Here is an 18,119-nt window from a genome sequence, read left to right on the forward strand (position 1 = left end):
CCTTCAAACCCTGAGAACCACTCTTCTTTGGCTGGCGGGTGGGGAGTTTAGCTTCAGAACAAACCTTAGGGCGAGAAGCAGACCCTTAGGCCGGGAGTCTTTGCTCTCTTTAGAGGCCAATCCAGAGTGAGGTGTAGGAGAGTGAGTGGGGTCTGATGAGCCTCCTTGGTTCTGTTTTCAGCGATTGATGTGACCTACCTGCTGGAGGAAGGATCAGGCAGGAAGCTGCGAAGGCGCACTTTGTTCATACCAGAAAACAGCTTCCGGAAATGACTCTCAAAAGAATGACAACCTCGAGCATCTGGGATCTAGTGGCGCCAGCAAGTCCGGTCTCTTGCTCTCTGGATGTGGTCAGGGGCAGGAAAGTTCTGTCCAGGCAAGGGGAGTGGGGTCACAACTCTGGCATTAGGTACTTATTAAACCTTGGAGCTAGTGGGGAGAGAGGTAGTAGGCTTGTCTGAGGCAGCTGAGTTACTTCTCTTGATGGCTTTACCCTAAGGGTTAGTGCAGAGAGGAGGACCACAGTAGGAGTGGCCAGGAGGAAGCTCGGCACTTCACAGTACTTGGTACTCCACAGCACGGGCTCTTCTGCGTTGCCCTCTGACCCTGTGGGCACTAAGAAGCTCCTTCCCATGATCAGGTGTAAATTCAAAACCCACAGGAAAGGGTGGAGATTAAAGCCCTGTCCATGTATCTCTTTTAGCTCTGAGAGCTACGTCAGAGACCTAAAACGATGCGGTAGCAGAGACCTCCTCTCAGCTCCTGAACCAGGAAAGTCCTTTGTTCCTTCCTGCCCAACCACATGAGGTACCAGAACGCGGCTTGACTGTTCTGAGCACTTAGACCTGCTGCCACTCTCCTGCCTCCACTCCAAAACCAGCCAGGGGCATGATGGGGCAGGAGAGGCCCCCATGGGGTCAGGAGGGCAGTAGTTGTCATTATTTTGGTTTACCCTTTGTAACCTGCCGAACGTATTTTTTCCTACTGAGAAAGCCAGGCCCCCGCCAGCGCACATGCTGCTTCTCTTCCTGCGTGTGTGCTGTGCAACAAGATTCACTTCAAAAAACAAAACAGAAACACTTTTTAAACTACATAAAAACTCTAAACTTCTCCCCTAACAAAGCTCACTACAGAGCTGTCGAGCAGTGCTCGCTGAGTGCTGTTGCGAGTGTAGGTGTTAGTGCAACACTACTCTTATTGTCCTAGCTGTGTGGTGTGCAGGGTCCATCTCCTCGCCGCTCGCCCCATCCCCTTCGCCACCTTTCTGAATGACCTCATCATCAGGAGGCCTAGCCAGGGTCCCCTCCCCTCCCAGTCTCTTGACCAGAAGTTAGCAGACCATACTATCTCTTTACAAGTTAAACTCAAAAAGCTTTGCTCTGTCTTCTCAGACACACATATGCATATACATTTTAGATGCTCTTATAAGAGAAAAGATGGTTTTTAAATGTGCCAAGTTATGTATGTGTGTACATATGTGTGCGTGTGTACATGTGTGTGTATATATCTGTGTGTGTGCGTGTGCGTGTGTGTGTGTGTGTGTGTGTGTGTGTGTGTGTGTGCTGTGAGGTTGGTAAGCAATACATTAGTAAACACATCCTCATTACTCTTTTCCGATATTGGACCAATGATGTCCTAGCTGTACATTTCCTTCCCCTTATGATGACGACGCTCTGACTCATTTAGGTAGAAACATTTGGCCACCTTTCATTCCATTGATTTTCTTTTTCTTTTTCTCCTTTCTGTGTTATTCTTAAGGGAAAAAAGAGAGGGGGGATAGCATAGGTCCCCTTGAGCAGAGAAAAAACAAAATATTTTATTAAAGAGAAAAGAGAAATTAAGAAAATAGTTTGGAGTATTTTCTTACTGTAGAGAAGCGTTGTACATTACCACGAGGCCTGGGTATAAGATACTCAGGAGTGGAGCTGGGGTCGCATGTGAAGCCCGTTTGGTCTCTTTTGTTTCTCATTGCAGGGAGTGGGGGGAGGGCGGGAGGACGAAGGGCACTTTGGGGGTCTCCTTTTAGTTAAAAGCAAGAAAATGACAAGAAAGAGCTTAAAAATCAATGTTTTCCTTTAATAGTGTTAAACACTAAAATTTTAAAAAAGAAAGAAAACCTTTGTAAAATGCAAGAACAGAAGCAAAAGACACTACGCTGTCATTTTATCTTTCTTTTGTTGAAAGATTAAAAACTGAAATGTTTTTTAGACAATCAAATGTTAGGTAAGTGCAAAAACTTGTTTTTTCTTACTGGTGTAGAAATTAATGCCTTTTTTATTTTTCAGTTATTTTATAATAACAAAATAAAAACAACCCCCAGCTGTCAGGTGGGGTTTGGTGTTTGAAATGCGGGGCAAAGCACTACATCACTGCAAATAGATACAGAGCTAGTCTGCATGTCTGTAGGCTGTGTGATTGCGGAAAATATAAATGCTGCTAATATATTTCCTTTTTACAGAAAAGCATATCTAAATAGATGATTGTTTTGATGTTAATCTTTGTAAATTATGTATTACCAATTTTAACATTGGATGTAATTGCATAAAGGCTTGCATCTCAATCCTTGAAAATCTAGCATTAAATGGAAACAACTTTTCCTAACTGTGGCGTGGTTAGCTTGGTATTTTTGTGCCTCCAGTGTCTCCCAGCATCATCTCCATCCTGTTTCTAAGAAGAGCTCTGAAACTTTATCATCAGTATCCTGGCCACTTCAGCCATTTGCTCAAATCCAGGGTTTGCCTAGTTGGATGGACCCTAAGCACCACAGTGCGCACTCACTCAACATCCAGCTGCTTGTCAGACACTGTGCTGGTCTGCGTTTCCGTCCTTCACACCTGGACTTGTACTCTCTCCTTCAGCAGCCTCTACAGCTAGCATTATGGCCACTTTTATTTTGAGACAGTGTCTTAGTCTGTAGCCCTGGCTGTCCTGGAACTTGATATGTAGACCAGGTTGGACTAGAACTCAAAAATATACTGAGATTAAAGGAGGGTGCCAGCCTTCCCGGCTCCACTTTTCTTTATTTACATGTACTGAGGGCCCAAACCAGGGCCGTCCGTGTACACACCAGGCAATGCTGAGCCACCCAGCCCGAGGCCACTTTGTATGGCTTTTGTTGTTGTTATTGGTTTGTTTTTGTGTTTTTGGTGGGGGGTTGGGTTTTTTTGGGGGAGGTGGTTTTTGGTTTTTGAAGACAGGGTTCTTCTGTGTAGCCTTGGCTGTCCTGGACGCACTCTGTAGACCAGGCTGGGCTCAATCTCACAGAGATCTGCCTGCCTCTGCCTCCCGAGTACTGGGAATAAAGGCGTGCGCCACTGTGTCCTCCTCCTGCTGCTGCTGCTGCTGCTGCTGCTGCTGCTGCTGCTGCTGCTGCTGCTGCTGCTGCTTCTCCTTTTTTTTTTAAAGATAAGTTTTGGTCTTAAATTCAGTCCAGCCTCCCAAGTACAAAGATTACATCCATGTGCTGCTCCGTATGACTGCAGGGCCACATCTTTTATGTATGCATTATGTGTCTACAGTGTCTCCTCTAGGGAACCTCCATGTACCAGTGTATTAATCTGCTTAACGCTGCTCTTTAGTAGGGTTTATAGATCTAAGACTGATGCAACCCCAGAGTTAAGTAAATTGTTTTTTAAAAACTATGCAATCTGCTGGGCGTGGTGGCACACGCCTTTAATCCCAGCACTCGGGAGGCAGAGGCAGATGGATCACTGTGAGTTCGAGGCCAGCCTGGTCCACAAAGTGAGTCCAGGACAGCCAGGGCTACACAGAGAAACCCTGTCTCTAAAGCCATTTTAAAAAAAAAAGAAAGAAAATAGCCAGGGTGAGGCTAGAGATGGCTGAGGGAGTAAAACACTTGCTGTGCAAGTGTGGCAGCCAGAACTTTGACCCCAGCAAGCATGGCGCTCAACTGTGACCCTACATAGGAGGCAGAACAGAGGAGCCCAGGGGAGAGCTGGCTGGCCGACAGGCTGAATTAGCTCTGGTTTCAAGCAATGAAAGAAGACTCCTGTCATCAACCTCTGGCCTCCAAATGTACACTTAGATGCATCACACACACACACACACACACACACACACACACACACACACACACACACACACACCTATACAGCTGAAAAGAAAAAGCCAAGCTTCTACGTCTACTCAATTAGAGGAAACGCCCCTCCCAACTTCTTTTGTCCTAGATATGGTGTGTTACACCAGAAACTCTGGTAGAATTCAGTTGCTTAGAAAAATCAAGGGAGCTGGCCATGGTGGCACATGCCTCTGTTCCCAGGGCCTTGGAGCTAGGCATGTGCTCTGCCACTGGGCTAAATCCCCAAACCCAAGATCCTTTCTTAAAGGAGAAAAAAAGAAAAGAAAGTCCGAGGTGCTTAAGTACAACCTCCAGTTTCCACTACAGTTGAAGCTGCCACTGTCACACAAGTCTCCTCATGGCTGCAAAGTACAGCTTTTAATGTTTCTTTTTTTGTTTTATTTTTTGGTTTTGGTTTTTTGAGACAGGGTTTCTCTATGTAGCCTTGGCTGTCCTGGACTCACTTTGTAGATCAGGCTGGCCTCGAACTCACAGCGATCCGCCTGCCTCTGCCTCCCGAGCGCTGGGATTAAAGGTGTGCGCCACCACACCCGGCTTAAATATTTCTACTTACCGTTCTCTTTAATTTTTTATTTTATGTGTATGAGCGTTTGGTCCACGTGCTATATCTGAGTGCCACATGTGTGCCTGGTCCCCAGAAGAGAGCTCTAGATGCCCTGGAGCTGGAGTGACAGGTAGCCGTGAGCTGCCATGTGGGTGCTGAGAACTGAACCTGGATCATCAGGAAGAGCAGCGAGCTCTTAAGTGTTGAACCATCTCTCCAGCCCCATCATCTTTCTTTTTATGGTTTTTCAAGACAGGGTTTCTCTGTGTTGCAGTGGCTGTCCTGGACTCAGGTCTTCCTGCCTCTGCCTCCCAAGTGCTGGTGTGAAAGATGTGCGCCACCACCACACGGGGTTGGGTTGGTTTGTTTTTAACCTTTGGTGTTTACTGAACTCCTGTTCTAGGTGTAGTAATAGTATAAAATTTACATCCCTGGGGCTGGAGAGATGGCTCAGAGGTTAAGAGCACTGACTGTTCTTCCAGAGGTCCTGAGTTCAATTCCCAGCACCCACATGGTGGCTCACAACCATCTGTAATGGGATCGAGTGTCCTCTTCTGGCCTTCAAGTGTACATGCAGGCAGAGCACCGTATACAAAATAATAAATAAATAAATCTTTAAAATTTTCCAGTTCTGTAAGACAATCCCAGTGTTCTGCACAAGGCTGAACCCAGGCTGTGACTACAAGTGTTGTAGGCATGGTCTCTAATGGTCTAACATGTTCTTTGAAGCCATGGCCAAGAGAACAGGCATCAGAAAGAGGCAAACAGGTCATATGATGGGAAGTAAAAGCTGTTATCATGGGCTCTCAGGGACCGAGCTCATGTCTTTGAGACTTCTGGTCCCAGTATCACTGTAATAACAGTCTTCCATATTCACCACCGGATGACTTTATAAATAGTCAAGCATCTTAGTTTGGGGGGAGGGGCTTGTTTATATGTTTATACCTGGTAGGCATGTTGGCCCATCTATAATTTTAGCATTCGGGAGGGTGAAGACACAAAGGCAAGCTTGTAGCAGTCATTTACAATTAAAAGAATGTCAAGGGGCTGGAGATGGCTCAGAGGTTAAGAGCACTGACTGCTCCTCCAGAGGTCCTGAATTCAGTTCCCAGCAACCACATGGCGGCTTACAACCATCTATAATGATTTGGTGCCCTCTTCTGGCCTGCAGGTGTCCATGCAGGCAGAGCACTGTATATATAATAAAATTTTTTTTAAATGTCAAAAATTCAAACTCTACCTCCCTTAAGGATATAATAACCACCTAAGGAGATAGCTCAGTGGAGAAAGCTTAGCACCCACATAACAGGAAGCCAGACACATTTACCTATGATCCCAACACTTGTTAGGTGGACTCAGGACTCTCAGAGCAAGCTGTTTGGGTACCCTCACTCAATCATCAGGAGACCCTGCCTCTGCAAGCACTCCAGCGCACCTGCACTCACAGGTGCAAACACGCACAAGATACATGTGCAAAAAAGATCCTGGCTGTGGTGGGACACACATAACTAGTCCTCAGGAAGGTAAGACATTGTGGAGGAGTGTAATACCTCCCTAAAGATAGAATTTAGGCCTAGACATGTAGCTCAGGGGCAAAGCATTTGCCTAGCACATATGAGATGGGTTCAATTCACACCTCAAAAAACAAAAGGGTTAGCTGGGCGTGGTGGCGCATGCCTTTAATCTCAGCACTCGGGAGGCAGAGTCCAGGTGGATCACTGTGAGTTTGAGGCCAGCCTGGTCTACAAAGCGAGTCCAGGACAGCCAAGGCTACACAGAGAAACCCTATCTGGAAAGGAAAAGAAATGGCAACAGGCCGGACGTGGTGGCACACACCTGTAATCTCATCACTCGGGAGACAGAGGCAGGTGTCTACAAGGGGAGTCCAGGGCTGTTATAGAAAAACCCTGTCTCAAAAAAAAAAGTGTAGGGCAGCAAGCTGAAGCTTTTATCCCCTCAAGGCATATCTCTTCACTGACCCATAATTCCCAAAGATAAAATCTCACAGACTTATTTTCCCTGGTTTTACTTTTACTGGTGGGTGGGTCTGTTTCTGCTTGACTTTCCTTTTGCATGGTTACAATTATAGCTTCCTGTTTTGTTTTGTTTTTTAATGACTCCTCTATCTAGATGACATCTTAGCTTTTATTTCAAAGGTTTAACAGGAAACTCACCAACATAACCCAACTAATGGATAGTAAGATGTTTTGTTTTTACTTAAAACTGTGCCACTGCAGACGGGTAGTGTTAAGCAGAAAACAGGGCCCCCTCCAACATCAAAGCTTCCTTTCACCTTAAACTGCAGTTGAGCACAATTTCAAGGGCTATGCTTCTCTCTTCCCTCATCTTTATTCAAGTTCCATCAACCAAATGAAACAGCAGCCTTAAAAACAAAGCAAGAGGCAGAGGCAGGTGGATCGCTGTGAGTTCGAGGCCAGCCTGGTCTACAAAGTGAGTCCAGTACAGCCAAGGCTACACAGAGAAACCCTGTCTCGAAAAACCAAAAAAAGAAAAACAAAGCAAGAGGGGCCAACAAGCTGGCCCGGTAGGTAAGGTGCTTGCCGTCAACACCGACGAGCTGAGTCTCATCCCAAGGACCTACAATGATCGGAGAACATTGACTCCCAAAAGTTGTCTGACCTCCACATGTATGCCATGGCACACATGTCCCTTCGCATGCAAAAGCAAATAGAAAAAAATCCAAGGGGTTAGACAGATGACTGAGTGGTTCAGAGTGTTTGGTTCGCAGAACCCACACCAGAAAGAAGCTCACAATTGCCTGCAACTACCTAACAGAGCAACAGGTCTCAACCTGAGGGCCACATACCAGATACTTACATTATGACTCAGAACTGTTGCAAAATTACAATTTTGAAGTAGTAACGAAAATAATTTTATGGTTGGAGTTACCACAGTATGAGGAACTATATTAAAAGGTCCTGGCGTTAGGAAATCTGAGCCCCACTGAGATAGACTGACACGGTAGAAATGAAAACACAAGAGTGGTCCTCTGACCTCCATATGTGAGCAATGGTGTGAGTGTGCCCCCTCCCCCCACAGGTTAAATAAACATATTTTAGAAGACAACCCTGCATCTGAGCTGGAGGTGTGCATGCCTTTAATCCCAGCACTCAGGAGGCAAAAGCAGCTTTGGAGTTTTGAGTTTGGAGGCCAGATAGGGCTACATAGTGAGATCCTGTCAAAACACACACACACACACACACACACACACACACACACACACACACACACACACACACCAGAAAAAAAACTATCTTGGCTAGGGCGGAAGTATCTATGAGCCTTGGGCTCTCTCTTCCCGCACAGCAGTACCTATACTCTGAAACCCACAGGAACAGTATCTGTTCAACTCCCATATTTTATTGGGGCAAGGAAGGAAAGAGGCAGACCAACGCCACAGGCCCACCCTCCAGGGGTGCCCAGGCTTCCAACTAGCACTTTAGCACAGCAGGAGTACATCTTAAAATACAGGCAGCAAGGGCTAGGGGTTGACAGTGAGGAGACCAGGATCCTGCGGGCTTGGGGGCAGAGGCGTGTGTACTATACTGGCACGGTCCACTTGGGTGAAGGTGGAGGCATAGATACTGACTTGCAGATAGGAAGGGCGACATTCCCTTGCGCGGATGGACAAGGAGAAAGGAATCCTGTGGACAGGAAGTCCGTTTTACATGTTTGCAAGAGCAGATTTCACCTTAACGGGCGGGTATTGAGGGAAGAAGGAAGATTTATTTTTAACTGTCCACAGAAATGGTTATGGGAAGAAAAGTGAGGTTTGCAGAAGGGAGAAAAAAAAATGCTTCTGGAATGGTGGTCAGTTCACATGGCCAGTATTCATGAGCCATTCCAGTCCTAGGAGACGGGAACAGGGCCCAGAGCTAGAGGACAAGCGAGGTGTATCCCACTGGCACCAGCCCCTCCACACCATCGCGCCCACAGCGAAGCCAGTCCTCATCCACTGTGGCAATGACGCGGAGCACATCCCCACGCTGGAAGCTCAGCTGCTCAGGTCCTGCAGCAGTGTGGTCACAGAGAGCCCGGACTGCCCTGGAGGAAGTCAAAGGGAAGGGTGAAGGGACAAGCTGTGGAGCTCTCCCCAGGCCGTCCCACCCTACGGCAGATTTGCCCCTGTTGATTCAGCCACCATTCACTGGACCCCAGAAGAGACTTGAGGTCACCCACTGACATGTTGACACTGGGGCCCTAGCCTCCCTGAACCTCAACTCCACTCATGAAATGCTAACTTGAAACTGCACTTCCCTGCAGTGTTTCAAGTAATACAGAATGCAAGTAAGATGGCCGTCCTGATAGCGGGAAAGGGCGTGCAGTCCGTTACTGTGGCCTTATCTCCCTGCACCCCAGCTGTACAGCCACCGCCTGGCTGGGATCTCTGGCTTCTCTGGGGTGGTACATGTAATCATATCTCTTGGTTTCCCCGCTCTCCACGTGGCAGTTACAGATCACCCCGAAACTTGCCAAGTCTACTATTGGCAGACTCCAGCACCTTTGATGGTTTCCACTGACATCCTGGCTGACCTACTGGCCCATCTGCCGTACCCCACACACTTCCTCGTTTACCACACTTGAGTCTCCCTACCGTGGACTGCCATTTTCCCTACCAGATATATGCCAGAACCATTGCTGAAACCTCTGAGCCCCCGAAGGCATCCAGCTCCCTTTTTCTACTCTTGGGAAGGCTACAGTCAGACCACCCTGAACGCACCCAGCCTCCTCTGATGTACTCCTAGGCACATGCACCTCCATTGAACTATATGCTTCTTGAAAGTGGGGTACAAACCAAACCAAAAGGGTTCATTTTTGTTCCCTCCCTGGCAATAACACCTGGCACAAAGAAGTACCTGGGCCACACTGAATGGATGAAAAACCAAAAAGCTTAATCCAGGTGACTCACGCCATTAATGCCAGCTCTCGGGTCTCTGCATCCCAGCAACCAAAGCTACATAGTAAGACCCTGCCTCCTAAATAAATGAACATAATAATTAAAAAGGAGCTTAATTCAGCTAGGCAGTGGTGGCACGGTCCTTTAATCCCAGCACTCGGGAAGCAGAGGCAGGTGGAGCTCTGTGAGTTTGAGGCCACCCTGGTCTACAGAGTGAGTCCAGGATAGCCAAGGCTATATAGAGAAACAACTCCCCTGCCCCAAGTTAAAAAAAAAAAATCCAAAAGAAACAGGACCTCAAAGTAGAAGTCTGAGCCAGGCATGGTAGTGCACACCATTAATACCAGCACTTGAGAGGCTGAGACACACTGAGTTCAAAGCCAGTTTATGCTACCTAAACATCCCCTGTTTAAAAAACTAAAAAAGCTGAGTGTGGTAGCACACACCTTTAGTCCCAGCACTCTGGGGCTGAGGCAGGCAAAGCAAGTTACAGGACAAGCAGGGCTGTTACACAGAGAAACCCTGTCTCAGAAACAAACAAAAAGCCGAGTACGACTCTGCATAATACCTTTCTTTAATCACGCAAGTGGACCTCTGTAAGTTCAAGGCCGGCCTGGTCAACATAATGAGACCCTGTCCAAAAAAAATTTTTTTTTGCATTTGTTGAATTTTTTTTTATATGATTGGGTGTTTTGTTTGTGTGTGGGTGTTGTGTGTACCACATTCATGTATCATCCACTACTGGCCTGGAACTCAAAATCTTGCAGTGTCAGGCTCCTAAATGCAGCCACCATGGCCAACATCAAAGAAGCTAAAGGTCAAGAAATTAGTGCCCCGGCAGTAAAGAGCAGGGAAGTAATGCAAACTGCCGTTTGCACTGCCTCCTGCCCACCCTCCTGCCCACCCTCCTGCCCACCCTCCTGCCCACCCTCCGGAGACAACACACAGTCGCATGGAGGGCTCCCCCTGCCCTTACCTGTCAGCCTGCCCAGTGCTGGCCAGTGAGTCCACCAGCTCCTCAGGAGGGACCTCAGACGGTGTCCCCCGCTTGACCAGAGCCAACACACTCACTGTTGGGGGCAACCAGCTGGACGGTCTCCTAGAGGGAAGGATGTAGGTCACCAAAGCCACACCACTCCAGAAAAAGAATCCAAGAATCCCCCACGGGCACACTGGGGAACTGGTCAGAGCTGAGGGCAGAGCGGCAGCTGAGAAATCTGTGGATCTATCAGGGTTTACACAGGTTTCAAGCCATAGCTAAAGTCACTAGACATCACTGAAGATGCACCTGCTGCTGGGTCAAGCTCTACCATAGGGATTTTTTTGTTTTATTTTTAAAAAAGATTTATTTATTATGTATACAATGTTCTGCCAGCATGTGTGCCTGCCTGCCAGAAGAGGGCACCAGACCTCATTATAAATGGTTAGGAGCCACCATGTGGTTGCTGGGAATTGAACTCAGGACTTTTGGAAAAGCAGCCAGGACTCTTTAACCTCTGAGCCATCTCTCCAGCCCCTAAATAAGGATTTTTTTTTTCTCTCTATAGAGTCAGCTAAATATTTTTAGCTCTAAGAGCCAAGCTGTGAAATCAGGAACTTTTTTATTTTCAAGGCAGGGTGTCTGTAGCCTTGGCTGTCTTGGACCTCGCTTTGTAGACCAGGCTGGCCTCAAAATCACAGAGATCTGCCTGCCTCTGCCTCCCATGAGCTGGGATTAAAGGTGTGTGCCACTATGCCTTGCTGAAGACCTCTTCTTAAGGTGAGGCTGGCCCTGACCTGAAGGAGGTGAAGGAGTGAGCTGAGTGGGGACTGAGGAGCTTTCTAGAAAGAGCGACCAGAACGGGAAGGCTGGAGAGGGGCCCCGCTCCTGGTGTGTTTGAGAAGCAGCCATTGTGCCAGAGAGAGAAAAACCCTGTCTGAGGGGGAGGGGGGGGTGCACTATCAACCCCCAGCTTGAAATCATGAACTTTTTATCTAGCCACTAATATGTAACAATTTCTGAATGTAACCATTAGAGTTTATAGCTATTAAAAATAATAATAAAATAAAAAATTTTAAAAACCAACTTCCACCAAGCGTGGTGGTGCACACCTTTAATTTAATCCCAGCACTCCAGAGGCAGAGGCAGAGGCAGGTGGATCTCTGTGAGTTACAGGCCAGCCTGGTCTACAAAAGAGCTCCAGGACAGCCAGAGCTACACAGAGAAAGCCTGTCACAAAAAAAAAAAAAAAAAAAAAAAAAAAACAACTTCCTGCCTATTATCTAAAGGATCATAAATTACTAGCCACTGGGAGCCCTGAAGGAACCAAAGGTCAGAGAAGTGGCAGTGTGCGCATGCATACATACCTGGACTTGAAGGCTCCACTTTCAGATTCTGAGGGGCCCCCAGGCACACCAAAAAGCCGCCCCAACCACACACTTCTGCCCGGTGTGGTTGGTTCTGCAGGTGGGGGAGCCTCCTGGGCACCCTCAGCTGTAGTCCCACGGCGCCTGGGTCCCCACCGGAGAAGAGGAAAGCCCTCAGTGCCCCCAGAGGCATAGACCCGAGAAGCTTGGGTCAGCTGATCCCACCAGCTGCCTGGTGGAGGGCGGGTGGACGGAGCTGAAGAGTCTGCTGCGGTGGCCTCCTCCCCTGAAGTCCCCCGGAGACTCTGAGCCAAGCGGCCCCCCCAGTGCAGCACAGCCTGCATAGTCTGCTGGAGGGCAGGAGGGGGCCCCGGCGGGGCAGGAGCCTGCTGCAGGCCCAGGGGCAGGTGGTTGTGGTGCTCAAAAAGTAAGTCCAAGTGGAAGGTGAGCACCGACAGCGGCTGCAGTAGTAGCAGCAGCTCTGTGGACAGGGCTGGACAGCTGCCACACGCCAGGGAGAAGAATCCAGTGGGCAGATACAGGAGGGATAGCAGGCCTGGAAAAGAGCAGCCAACATCAGCCCCCTGAGGACCCCTACGCCAGTTCCACAGACAAACCTGGGGGGGTGGGGCACAGGGGCAGGAAAGGGAGGAATAGTTGAGTTCAGGACTGACAGATAGCACCTCTGCCCACCTGGAGCCATTGTCTCCAGAGGGAGACTGGCCAGTTAGTGGTGGTGTTTTTTAAAGATTTATGTATTTATTATGTATATCAAGTTCTTCCTGCACTCCAGAAGAGGGCACCAGATCTCATTACAGATGGTTGTGAGCCACCATGTGGTTGCTGGGAATTGAACTCAGGACCACAGGAAGAGCAGACACTGCTCTTTTTGTTGTTGTTGTTTTAGGTTTGTTTTTTTTTTTTTTTTCCAAGACAAGGTTTCTCTATGTAGCCTTGGCTGTCCTAGACTTGCTTTGTAGACCAGGCTGGCCTCGAACTCACAGCTATCCGCCTGCCTCTGCCTCCCGAGTGCTGGGATTAAAGGCGTGGGTCACCACGCCCGGCACAGACACTGCTCTTAACCTCTGAGCCATCTCTCCAGCCCCAGTTAGTGTTGTTAACTGGGAAACATCGCATAGGCCACAAAGGGAAAAGACCAAGAGCCGCCTAGGGCCTGGGACCACACACAAGGGTGAGAGCCTGCCTTTCAGGGTAGAGACGGAACCTCACTGAGGACCCACAGGAAAAAAAAAAAAAACGAACGCTGTTGAGAAGAGAAAGGGCAAGGGACAGCTTCAGAGCAAGAAAGCCACTCAGACCTCAAGTGGAAAAAACTGAAGGGTTGGATAACCTGGGCTGTCTCTCCTCACACTTCCTCTGGAAGAGCTTTAAGCCTGCTTGTGTATTCTGACATCAGCAAGGAGCCCCAGGAGAGAGGCTGTCCTCTCTTGAGCCCCCACGGCACCATGCCCCACCCAGCTGAGCTCCTGACCTGCATCCTCCTGAAGGCTGGAAAACCACAGCTCCAACTGCTTGGTGCTGGAGGGAAAAAAGGAGATGAGGTAAACTCAGGAAAGAGGTGGGGACTGAGGGATGAACTGGAGAGGGGATGTCTCTGGCAACAGCTTCCACTACTGTGCCCTATGAGGGATGTACTGGTGGTCCCAAGGCCAGGAGAGCATGGCGGGGGGGGGGGAGTCCACTCACTTGAGGAGGCCCAAGATGAAAGCGTGGAAGCGGCTGCGGCTGCTATTGAGAGGGGTCAGTCGGCTGACCTGGCTATACAGCGATCCCATGGAATGTGTGCAGGACCCTGCGGACAGGGGCGAGGGTCAGCCAGGTCCGGGCCCCGCTCCCGTTGGATCCCACTCCCTTGCAGCTCACCTGGTTTCACAGATGCCTCCACCACGCTCCAAGGGCTGCTCCGACGCTGCCCAGTGATGAGGTCCTTCCGGAATGGCTTCAGCCCATCGGCCACCAAAGCATGGAGGGCCGGGCAGAGGGTGGTCAGTACCAGATGCCCCACATCCGGGCTCAGCCGACTATCCCCTAACTGGGCCTGGGGAGAGCGCAAAGCGAGGGGGTCCAGAGACACGGCTAGCCAATGCTAGCCAAGTGTTCGGGTGGCTTCCTGCCACCTCCCCTCGCTACGTTAAATCTTCCAACATCCTCCCCTAAACCAACTCACCTTCTGAACCAAGTTCCGAGCAGCCCCAAAATGCGAGATGATTTTGTCCACTGAAGCGCTGACAGCGATCAAGAGACCTGGGTGGAGATGGAAGGAAAACTCGTCAAAAGCCCTGGTCTCACGAGAGGTGAGAGGGTGAACGGGGGAAGGGCGAGGGGTAGACAGCTGAAGACCATTCAGAAGGCAGGAAGGGCGAACTACCTTTCTTCTGCTCCTGCAGGGGTCCAGTCCCACTCTGGGCTTCTGCCATCCACAGCCGCTGGGCCCCGGGAACACCGGCAAACGACCAGGAACTGCGCACTATGGAAGGGAGAAAAGGACGCGATGACACTTATTTACCAAGGGTTACACGGAGGACGCCGGCTCCCGTGGTCTCATAGTTTGGGAGTCGGGTAGAAAAGGAACACAGCCACTTGGGCACAGAGCGGAGGATAGTCTTAGGCAAACCCCAGCCCTCGCCGCCCCCACCTCGGCGCCCATTGCCCTTTCTTTCGCTCCGGGAAGTAAGAGAGCCACACCGACCAGCTGGGCCTTTAAGGAGGGATGACCGGGTGAGGAAACCGAGGGCTGCACCTACTCCGAGCACGTGGGAGCCTCGGCCAATGAAAAGACAGATAGACGGGAAAGGGTGGGGAGTCTTGGGGAACCCACCTAGCCAGTCACCTTGCACCTTGTCAGTCAGTGCAAGGCTCCAGCTTCACCCTGCTTGGGGCGGGACTAGTGGAGGAGGTGTGGGACGGGACAGTGGGTCAAAACCACCGCGGCCGAGAACTTCCCTAGCGGAGGAATTCGACACAGGGTGTGACCCCAGGTCGCTAACAATGGACCCTTTAAGCTGGGCAGGAGGCCAGGTGGAGCCGGCTGTGCAGCGGAGAGAGCTGTCACGCTCCTCACCCCCAGAACGTGGAGCAAGGCTGGCCTCCGGCGGTACTAATGAGCCCCCTAGGAGTCTGTCCAACTCCAAGGGCGAGACCTAGCCAGGCACCCTAGAAAAGGGCTAAAACGCAGGCTGGCCCGGGACAGGAGGGGCGGCGGGCCGAGGCGCGGCCCACGGGGCTGGCCCGGGTCCGTCTTACGTTGCCTGGGCGGAGGCGGTGGCCTTCTGGTCCAGCGAGGGGCGGTCGGCGGACGCGGTGGTGATGGCAGCGGGGGGACGGGAACCTGGCGGGGTGGGGGCGCCGCGGCGGGGAAGGTGCTACTTCTGGGGAAGAGCGGGGATAGCAGCAGGGCCAGCTCGGGGCTGGCCAGGCAAGGCAAGGCGCCCCGCGTGGGAGGAGAATAGGCTCCCACTGGGGATAGGCGCACAGGCAGCAGCTGCTCCTCCGGGGGACTCGCTGCCCCTAGCAGCCGCAGCCGGGTTTTGGGCCACCCGGTTAGAGGCGTAAAGAGCAGAGACCCGGGTGAGCCCGCGCCCCCACCCTCCAACAGAGGGCGCCCGTCGGCCGAAAACCGGAAAACCGGGGGCCGAGGGAATAGCGGGGGACCGGCTGCAGGCGGGATTGGCGGGGCCAGGTGCAGAGGGGGAGGGCAGCGGGGCCGGCAGCCAGGCAAGGAGGGGCGGGAGAAAGAGGAGCAAAGAGTTAGTGCCTCCACTCCAAGACCCACCCACCCAGTTTCCCTTTCCCAGAGCGCGCCCTGGCCATGGGGCTGGGAGAACAGCGCAGAAGGAGGGAACGAGGGGCGGGCTCAGGACCCGCCCTCCTGCGGGTGAGCGCTTCTTACCCACGGCGTGCGGGCGCGGCTCCTCCGGCTCCTGCGCGGCCGGTGCCTCCTCACCAACCGCGGGGCTGCCCTCCCTCCCCTCCTCCGGCAGCCCCTCTGCGATGGGCTGCAGCGCAAGTCGATTCTTCTTCCTCCGCGGAGGGACAGGAGGGGGTGGCGGTCGGGGCGGGACCAAAGCCCACCCAGCCGGAGGGTCCCGGGGCGGGACTGGCGGCGGCTGGGCTCGGCTTCGCGACCGGAGTTCCTTGAAGGTGGTGACTTCTCGGGGAGGTGCTAAGGAACCTCCCAGGGACCCAGTCGGCGGGAGCTCGGTGTCAGGCGAGAAGACTATGAGCCAGTCGCTGCGATCTTTCTTGGCCTGCGGAACAAGGGGCAGCCCCGGACCCCGCTTGCGCTTCTGGGCCAGCTCATGGAAGGACGTGATTGTCCGATGGGGCACCGGCTCCTGGCTGACGTCACCTCTCCATCCCCCATCAGATTTCCCTGCATCTATTTTCGAACCAGAATTGGTGTTTAAACAAGAAGACGATTTCCCAGTTTCCGTTTCCAAGCTCGAGTTTTTATTTTCGTCGATTTTCCAACCAGAGTCACTGTCCTCGATGGCTTTCCACCCAGCTTCATTTTTCTCTGTGTCGATTTTCCAAATAGGGTTAATTTTCCAACTGGGCTCTGCTTTCCCTGCGTCGATTCTCCCATCTTCGGTCTCTGAGAGCTCAGAGGTAGCAAGATCCTGTTCCCCACTGTCTTCCTCTTCCTCCAAGCCTGGGGAAGGTAGGTCCTGGCAGGTGGTCAGGGCGTTGCAGTTCGAGTCCAGGCCAGGTCCAGGCGGGGAAGAGATTCCGGAGCAAGAATCAGGAGAGCAGCAGAAGCTGTCTGGAGAGCAGGTGCTAGGGCCGGCTGGAGGCAGAGAAGAGCCCAGCTCCAAGGGGAAGATGCTGGGCTGAGGGTGGGCATCCTCGTTACCTGGCAGGTCTCGAGAGTAGACTGACACTGGGGACTCATCAGGGCTAAGATCTGAGCAAGAGCTGAGAGAGGAGGAGCATCCTGGATCAGAAGGCGAGGCAGCCTCTTCTTCCCGGGAAGGGTCCTGCTGGTTTTCTATGCTGGGCCCGTGTTCCTGACAGCATCGGCAGGGCACAGCCGGACTGTTGGAGTTGGCGTCCACCAGGGTCCCGCTGCAAGGCCCCCTGCTTTCCTTGCCCCCTGTGTCTCCTGGGGGCGGGGGTGTGCTCAGAGGCCCCTCTCGTAGTTCAGGACGGCGGGACAAGTGCAGGCCTAGGGATACATGCTGGAGGTGGATGTGATTGAGGTTGCAGAGTAAAGCCCGCTGAGGGGACAGCATAGTGCTCGAGATGACGGATGGCTTCCCTTTAAGGAACCGAGAGGATCCAGATGCTCACATCCACCTACCTGGCAATACAGATGCAGACGTAGAAGGCAGGGCTGGTTGAAACCTAGCTACTGCAATCGCGGCTAAGGGCATCGGAGGTGACTGAGGACTAGAGCAGGCCTGGGAAGGCCCTGGCTATTTGGGAGATATTTAAATGAGATTCAAATCACCATGAACCAGACCATTAGTCTCCACTGCAGTATTTGCAGGTGGAGTCGAATATAACCTCCAGGGAACGGAGAAAGGGGGGTCATTAGAGAATGCGGTTGCGCTCTGATCTTGGGGGGGGGCGTGAGGTACGAAGCTTAAAAAAGACTAGGGCCCAGAACAGACCCCCATCCTTTCTAATCAAGCGCTGCCCTCCAGCCAACCCATCCTGGGAGGAATGAGACCCCGCCCGGATGCTCTAGTGAGATGTATGCTGGGGAACAAGGCGAAGGATTTGGTTTGTTAACGCAGGAGAGGGGTCTGGGCTGACGATGGAGGGGTTAGCATGCAGCTTGTGAGCTCAGCATCTGCCCCAGGCCCCGTCCAGCTCTAGCCGGCAGCCTGTGTCCTCACCGGCTCGCAACAGCAAGGTTTGTCCATTCGCTCTGTGCTCCTCTCCATCTTTCTGACATCACCCACCCCTTCTTTATTTTTTTTTTACAGCTCCCCTCCAATGCCCCCCACCCATTCATTCATCCGTCCACACCCATAGACCGAGCCCTCCTCACCGCGGTCCTCCTGGAATCGCTCCGGCCTTGGGTTTGTCTGCGTCCCCGCCCAGCGGGGAACAGAGCGGAGGGGAGGGGCTCCGTCAAAACCCACTGTGGCTGCGCAGCCGCACCCCTTCACACTTGGGCGTGGCATCATTCAGACCCGCCCCTCAACCCCCACGTAACACTTGACGCCGCGCCTACGTCACCCATC

The 18,119-nt window shown here is 51.7% G+C and overlaps 2 protein-coding genes across 12 annotated transcripts in view; one reads left to right on the forward strand and one right to left on the reverse strand.

Moving 5' to 3' along the window:
* Positions 1 to 2,601, forward strand: part of ASH1L (ASH1 like histone lysine methyltransferase) — a 118,052-nt gene extending 115,451 nt beyond the window's left edge. For all 6 annotated transcript variants that reach the window (XM_084768939.1, XM_084768941.1, XM_084768942.1 and 3 more), the window contains one exon: positions 182 to 2,601. In XM_084768939.1, the coding sequence (XP_084625065.1) occupies positions 182 to 273 (92 nt within the window). In that variant the 3' untranslated portion in view covers positions 274 to 2,601. The remainder of the gene's footprint in view (positions 1 to 181) is intronic.
* Positions 2,602 to 8,004: 5,403 nt separating this feature from the next.
* On the reverse strand, positions 8,005 to 18,070 carry RUSC1 (RUN and SH3 domain containing 1). Of its 6 annotated transcripts, none has more exons than XM_084768954.1 (11): positions 17,924 to 18,070; positions 15,818 to 17,227; positions 15,172 to 15,582; positions 14,297 to 14,395; positions 14,096 to 14,172; positions 13,792 to 13,966; positions 13,615 to 13,720; positions 13,400 to 13,446; positions 11,908 to 12,463; positions 10,538 to 10,660; positions 8,005 to 8,708 (listed from the first exon to the last, which is right to left on the reverse strand). In XM_084768954.1, exons 2-11 carry the CDS (start codon positions 17,157 to 17,159, stop codon positions 8,540 to 8,542), a joined length of 3,105 nt encoding a protein of 1,034 aa, XP_084625080.1. In that variant the 5' UTR covers positions 17,160 to 17,227; positions 17,924 to 18,070; the 3' UTR covers positions 8,005 to 8,539. The 6 variants fall into 6 exon arrangements, with proteins under 6 accessions (XP_084625080.1, XP_084625081.1, XP_084625082.1 ...); XM_084768955.1 differs by having other exon boundaries at positions 15,818 to 17,223; positions 17,924 to 18,025; XM_084768956.1 differs by lacking the exon at positions 15,172 to 15,582.
* Between the last annotated feature and the right edge of the window lie 49 nt (positions 18,071 to 18,119).

The sequence above is a fragment of the Acomys minous genome, assembly GCF_964271855.1.
Source record: "Acomys minous genome assembly, chromosome: 19".
NCBI classification, from domain to species: Eukaryota; Metazoa; Chordata; class Mammalia; order Rodentia; family Muridae; genus Acomys; species Acomys minous.